The sequence below is a fragment of the Dendroctonus ponderosae genome, unplaced genomic scaffold (assembly GCF_020466585.1).
Source record: "Dendroctonus ponderosae isolate FM_Combo_2020 unplaced genomic scaffold, Dpon_F_20191213v2 Dpon_F_20191213_7, whole genome shotgun sequence".
Classification (NCBI taxonomy): Eukaryota; Metazoa; Arthropoda; class Insecta; order Coleoptera; family Curculionidae; genus Dendroctonus; species Dendroctonus ponderosae.
This window is the reverse complement of record NW_026018916.1, coordinates 12,584,622-12,591,890: the sequence shown is the minus strand read 5'-3', so window position 1 is coordinate 12,591,890 and position 7,269 is coordinate 12,584,622. Positions and strand designations below refer to the sequence as shown.

Sequence of the window (7,269 nt, the reverse complement as noted above, 5' to 3'; positions counted from 1 at the left end):
TTATAAAAACTGTCGTAAAATGAGACGTTAAATTTGAAATCGAGAAAAAAAATAGGAGGTTCCATTTGAAATAAGCAACTTTTTGAGGTTTAAAAACATGCACGTTTAGAGGCTAATTGCGCGGTTTAGAAGTATTTCCTTATAATTTAAAACATATCTACGCGTAGATCATGATGTTCTGTTAGAATCGCTGAAAACTGTTTTCCAAAATTCGCAGCGGGTAGTGTACAGCATCGATTTCTGTGGAACCCAGTAGCTGTCAAAACTTTCACATTTTTACGAATAACTCGGAAATCGTACATTTTTCAGGTAAAACGTTTGACACAAACTTAACTTAAATTTTGACGACAAATCTGAAAATGAATGAAAAAAGGGGCGGTTCCATTTAAAAAACCAAAGTTGGTATCTACCACACGTTTATGATACACCCCGTATATTGGAAAGTAATTTTAAAATGTGGAACTTTTAAACATGAAAAACTTTCGTAGGACGTATTTTGAGATGACACTAATGAGCAACCCTGTATATATTAATTATATACTCAACTATATTTGCTACTTTGACGAGAATCCATTGTTCCAGAGCTGAGGCGATTATTTCCGAATAATAATATCCATGAAACCTTTCCTGACAAATGGATCGGTCGCAAGGGTACAACTGATTGGCCACCTCGGTCTCTCGATTTGACTCCATTTGACTTTTTTCTGCGGAGTCAGATTAAAATTGCCGTTTACAAAAATAGGTCACGAAATTGCCGATATTCCTCGGAATGTACTTCTGAATTCAGTAGAAATTTTTGTTCAGATACTTCATTACTGTCAAGAAGTGAACCGTGCACGCTTTGAAAATTTTATAAAATTACATTTCAATTTAATTCTGAGAATCAATCAAAGTATCTTGCTTATAAAATATCCCTTCACTATTGCTGTTTGTGCAAAACTTAAATTACTAAATCTGATATCTTGGTATCTCCAAAACGGTTAAATTAAGCATGCGTGATATGATTTTGGTTGATATTTTTAAGAATAATTCAATTATTGACTGACATACGGGTCTTCCATTAAAAAAGTATTTACTAGTACTAGTACTAGTTACTTTATTTATCAAGTATGTTTTCCAAAATAATCGTAATATTTAATTTCATATTCGGCTTGAAAGTCCACCATTTCGGATTTGAAACTTCTAGCATGTTTTTCAATTAGTTCGATGTATTCTCAGTGTCCGTGGGCTGAAAATGATTCTAAATTGAAGGTATTTGGAGAAAATTTTAATTTTATCAAAAAATCGACCCCCACCCTTGGAAAAGTTTCGGCCCAATTCAAAATTTCACATGCGTGTTTTTTGTGCTTAATCGAGTCGTTTCGACGTGAGAAGGTCAGAAACACGTATTTTTACGTGTTTGGGTCAATGGTAAAAAATGGTCGGCTAAAAATCGTAAACGTTCAAAAAACGCTTAAAATGTGCAGAAAATGTCTATTATTTCGATTTGAAACTTCAAGCATGTTTTTCAATTAGTGCGATGCATTCCCCGTGCCCGAGTGCTGAAAATGATCAAAAATTTAAAGCATTTTGATGTAAAATTTAAGGAATTTTGAGAAAATTTTAATTTTTTAATAAAATCGCTCCCATCCTTGGAAAAATTGCGGTCAAAATTCAAAGTCTTACATGCGCGTATTTTGTGCTCAGTCGAGTCCTGTTGACGTGAGGTCATAAATATGCATTTATAAAGTGTTTGGGTCATTAATAAGAAAAAAATCGTCGGCTAAAAATGGCAAACTCTCAAAAAACGCTTAAAATGTGCAGAAAATATCTTTTATTTCGAATTTGAAACTTCTAGCATGTTTTTCAATTAGGGCGATGCATTCCCCGTGTCCGAGTGCTGAAAATAAAGAAAATTTGGAGGCATTCTGAAAAAAAAAATTCCAAAAAACCGACCTCCACCCTTGGAAAAATGTCGGCCCAAAATCAATATTTTACATGCGTGTTTTTTTGTGCTCAATCGACTCCTTTCGACGTGAGAAGGTCATAAATATGCATTTATAAAGTGTTTGGGTCAATAATGAGAAAAAAATCGTCGGTCAAAAAACGCTTAAAATCCTCACACATCTAAATGAAATTGTTTTTTTTGTCTAAGCGCATTAACAAAATAAACTGTTGCAATTTTCAGCCAACATGCTTTGGAGGAAAATTATCGGTAGCTTTATTGCAGAAATTTTTGTAAAAGTAAAAGTTCCTGTATTAGACCGAGATGGTTTAATTAAGGGGAACAAGTACATACTTACTTCTGGACGCTCTAAATGCTCTTTAATCGGGATTTTTTTAGCAGTTAATACTGTATAATTTTTACTCGTGCATTAACTTAACTCAATAGGACACATAAACAATAAAGGACGATTAAAAAGCAAAAACTTTTATTTTTAATATAAACGCTTTGGAAATATATCCGGAAATATAAAACCAGCGGAGACTGAGGTAATAAACGACCGATTCTTAGCTTAGATATAGACAAGTACATGATTGTTAGATGCTTTTCTCTTTCATACCCAAATCTTGGCACAAGATCCGCCACAATAGTAAATAAATGAGGTTGGCCAGCCTGTCAGACCATCAAAATTTTCTCCATTTTGATTGGTCACACAATCTGGCAACAGTGTTTACAGGGACTGTGCGTTCACTGGCATTCGATATTATTGAAGAATACCACTTTTTCCTGCTGGGGATGATGAGCAAAAGGAGGCTCCTTGGGATACTCCCTTCTCTAAAAGTCAAGAATAGACACACAGGTCCGGACTCAGCTTAAATTGGTGGTGGATCCCTTTCTCATTAAAAAATCTGTTCTTTGTACTTCTTCCAAGTTTCTTCAATATCTTCTCTATCCCCAATCAGCTCTTCTGCATCTTTTGCAAGTTTTTCCACATTTTTCCTTTTAAGCGTTCCTGTAACTGTTCTCACTTTCCTATGTACATTAAACTCATCGAATCTGCAGTGCAAAACTTCTATTTCTTGGCACTTGTCATCCAAGTCTTTCTCTCTCGCATCTCTAATTTTCTTTGTCTGCTTTTGTAGGTTGAGAAGCGGTTCTTTTGTTTTCTCATCCATGATTTATGTTTCGCTCCATCATTCTTCAACAACCTATTTTTGGCATTAACTGTTGTGTTAGCAAGTATCATCATCTGTTCTTCCGTGTTATCAGCCTCCTCTGCAATTAGTGTGGTTATTCTGCACCGTTTGTAGCGATGGGTGGTTGACTTACTCTGATGACCTCTGTGTTTGTCCATGACGATTGTACGTGATATATTTTGTACTGTTTTATTATATTTTWAAAWWTTTTTACCATTGTTGRCTGTACTGTACGTAGTTTATGTTGTAGTATTTTGTTTTGTTTTTTTTTACTGGCTTTGTCCATAAAATTTGTGAATTTTTCCGTGGCAATAAAGYATATTTTGATKTGATTTGATTTGCATCTGTYGTTGATGGCCTTCTTTACTTGGTTCATTATTGTGTYGTTCTTAAGTTTCTTTWRATGTTTGGTTGTTTAAACCAATRTTTTGGTTGGTTTCGTTTCATATATAATCTTAATTTTTTTTCCTATATAATATGTCAAGTGGATTGTGATCCGACTGTGTGTCTGCACATGTTGTGGAGCTGTTTCTATATCTTCGATGTATTTAGATATAATCTTTTTCGTCGCCTCTGAGAGAAGTCCAGGCGTATAGTGTTTGTTATTTCTAAGTTATGTTGAGATGCGAATTCACTGGGAGTTTCCCCCCTTACAAAAGTCCGTGAGGTCCAATGTGTTTTCCTTCTCTTCCTTTGCCTATTTTGGCGTTGAAGTTACCCATTAAGATAAGGTTTGCTTGTTGAGGGAGTTTCTGTATACGATCTTTAATCTGAAAGCAAAATTCTTCTACATCCTCCTCACTGTGATCAGTGGGTAGGTGCATATACCTGCATTATATTGGAGTTCACTGGTGACGTATTCAACTGTAGGAGCATGACTTTTTCGTCCATAGGCACAAAATTAGTGACATGTCCAGCAACATTCTTTCTGATTATTAGTGCCACTCCGTGCTCGTATCTTCCATTAGTTGTTCCGGAATAGTATACTCTACAGGGTGATTCAAAATTGGCGTCATTCCTTTTAAGGGTATATAGGGGCCCACTTAGAGAGTACGAGAAAAATATTCAAAAAAATATTTTAACGAGCAGGACCTCTTGCTCTTGGGAACACTTCTTGTGTTTTAGCAACAGAATTGTATTTTATTTGATCAATGATGCATAACCTTTTTCAAGTGGTTTGGGATGACAGTTGTGACCGATTTAGGTATATCACTCATTTACCCCAAGAAGATGGCAGCACTCGGGGGGCTGTTTTGTCGCAATACTGACCGCAAGGTGACACCGTTATCCTAACCTCAACGCATGTTATTGTCTCTTTTATTTTTGTTGCTTCATGTTTATCCATGGTTACCGGAGTTTTTAATAATTACGTAATTTTAATTAGGCTGATTCTCTTGCAAAACATTGTTGCCATCCTTCTAAACTAGTTTTTTTGGAAATATCTGAGTTTTTAATAACATTTAATTTTTTTTACTAATTTTTCTGTTCTCCTAAGACACCCCCAGACAACACCTCTAGAGGAATGACGCCAATTTTGAATCACCCTGTATAACCTTGCATGTAACAGAAGCTGTAGCCCGGCCATCTCATCTCGCTCACTCCCATGATCTCTTTATTGAATTTTCTCATCTGCAACAGAGCATTTTGAATTTTATCAACACGGGCCATTGTCTGCACATTTTATGTGTATATTCTCTTAATTTGCTTCGTATTCATGTTGCCAGTCCGATTTACTCCCCCCGGAAATCCCGTCGGGACCCTTGAATTTTTCTTATCAAACCACACTGATCCTTGATGATCCTTGACTGATCCTGACACAACTTCTACTAACGAAAAACATAATTTTGTAACAACTTGTAAACGCGAAATAATTTTTAGAAATAACAGATAAATGAAAAGATGGATAAAAATTACGCTGATGGAGACACCCATATTTTAAAAAGCGGCCTCGTGAATGGCCCCGAATCACAATATAATTTGTTTTATGCGATTTTTAACGTAAGTGCCCCAATTTATTTCAATTAAGCATTAAGAGAGTATAGGCAGCAAGGCTGTATATTTAAAAGTTTAATACAAGATACGTTTTTTCACTGACATGTTCTTGAAAACCAAACCCATACACGCCCATGACCAATATTTTTATCTTACGAGCCTGTCGTACATTCCAAAACAGCCAAAGGGTAAAAGTTAAACTAGCTGAACGAATGTCTATTAAGGGGATTACAACGATTTGGAACTTACTTTAATTCTTCCTTATTCGTTTAAATATATTGGTAAAATTCCCCAACCAAGAAACATAGTTATTATTGCACATTATTATTGCATTATAGTGATGATTTTGATCCAATAATTTACAAATGATTTCTAGATTTTGAAAAATGTTAAGTCATTAAGGTAATCGACTCCAATTTTATACTTTTGCTCATTTAGAAACTTAGACAATTATTGAACCAAGTAGTAATGATCTGCAACAGCGTATATTTCAAACATGTTAATAAGGAGGAGTAAATTAAATAATAATTACAAGTCGGAAATTTTAGATTAAGTACACTGGCCCAATATGTCAAAGATATATTATCATAATTACCACGGTCATGTTCGTAACGTCTATTAAATAAAGAAGGGATTAGAAATTATCCACGGCATATCCTCTTAATTTGTAGGTACATGGCAGACATACACAGTTCAACTTTCTTCATTCTCTTTTCACGTAATATCTATCTTTTTCTCAGCCGGTGATCCAGTTTCAGAACAACATTTCTGTTAATTCCTATAATCAAGTTAACCACATCAACTTTTAAGCATATTACACGTGATACTAGTGCGAATATTACGATATCAGTGATCTTTTTTACAGCAGCATACAAGTTGTTAGCCCTAAATTCAGCCTACAAGACCATATAATAGTTAAGTGATTAAATTCGTCTTGAATCAAGTAGATTTTAAGGAAATAAAATGATAAGAACTGTGTTTCTATTAGTGCCGATTTTCGTATTCGGTAAGTAATTCAATATTTTGACTCTCTTCTTAGCTTAATGTAAGCGACGACTCATTCAATTTGTTAAATATATAATAATCTTTGTTAAACAAGCTATTGGTTTTTTGTATTGTTTGTAATTGAAGACTGACCGAACTTTTTACTGTGACCCTGTCTTATTTCTCTTGATAAATTGTAAAATATTTTAGTTTTTTTAAATTTCGTATTTTGATAATGTTTATTAAAAACGCTTTGTACGTAAAAAGTTATTCAATAAAATATATTTCTTCTTAGTTGTACAATGTGATCTTTAATATTGTGGACATTTTCCATTATCATTAGAAAGTACTGACTATATTAAATCTTGCATAACACAAAATTAAAATTCTATTATAAATACGAAATCATTGTAAATACTACAAAACGCATATTGTAACATGTTAAACTGGTCAAACTTGACTTTTACTTTTAAGCGGATATGCTTGGAGCCGATTGATTTTGTAAAGGTAGACAAAGTTATCCTTACGTAATCGCAAACTTTTCCATAATTTACGTAATAAATTAAAATGCGTCACGAAAATAAACAATTTTTATTGAAATTTACTTCTTAGGCGTCAACGCTCAGTTTAAATGTCCACAAAGAACCGGATATTTTCCTGACCCTGTGCAATGTGATTTATATTACGAGTGTTCGAGAGGTCAGTTTGAGCAAAAACTGTGTCCTGATGGATTAGTGTTCGATGACTCTGATCCCAATCACGAAAGGTAAGCGGAAACTGAAACACTGACCAAACTGACCTCACAGACAAATAAGGTTGAAACATTGTTATTTTCCAGATGTGACATCCCAGCAAACGTGGAATGTGGTGACCGGACTGAATTACGTAAGTTACAACGAAATGAATAAAATCAGTATTCATCAATAAAACCAAAAATTTAAGTCTACTTTTCCCAGTTTGTTAGTCTAAGCGCATTCTGCATTTGGAATTTCCTGTCTATTATACGTTATGGTAAAATATATAAAGTTGAGCAATGACCGCTACAAATATATCAAAGCATTGAAAATTCGCTTAACAGCGTTACCTGGCTGTTATTTGCTTTTAATTTATGAAGTTAAGGAAACTCACAGGCGTAGCAATAGGGTGTTTTCACTTTTTTTAAATGTTGATATA

General features: G+C 34.2%; 1 protein-coding gene across 1 annotated transcript in view; it reads left to right on the top strand.

Moving 5' to 3' along the window:
• Nucleotides 1–5,771: 5,771 nt before the first annotated feature.
• Nucleotides 5,772–7,269, top strand: part of LOC109535598 (protein obstructor-E) — a 7,878-nt gene continuing 6,380 nt past the window's right edge. Inside the window, exons 1-3 of the mRNA XM_048668479.1 lie at nt 5,772–6,118; nt 6,709–6,862; nt 6,935–6,981. Coding sequence (XP_048524436.1) covers nt 6,076–6,118; nt 6,709–6,862; nt 6,935–6,981 — 244 coding nt within the window. The 5' untranslated portion in view covers nt 5,772–6,075. The remainder of the gene's footprint in view (nt 6,119–6,708; nt 6,863–6,934; nt 6,982–7,269) is intronic.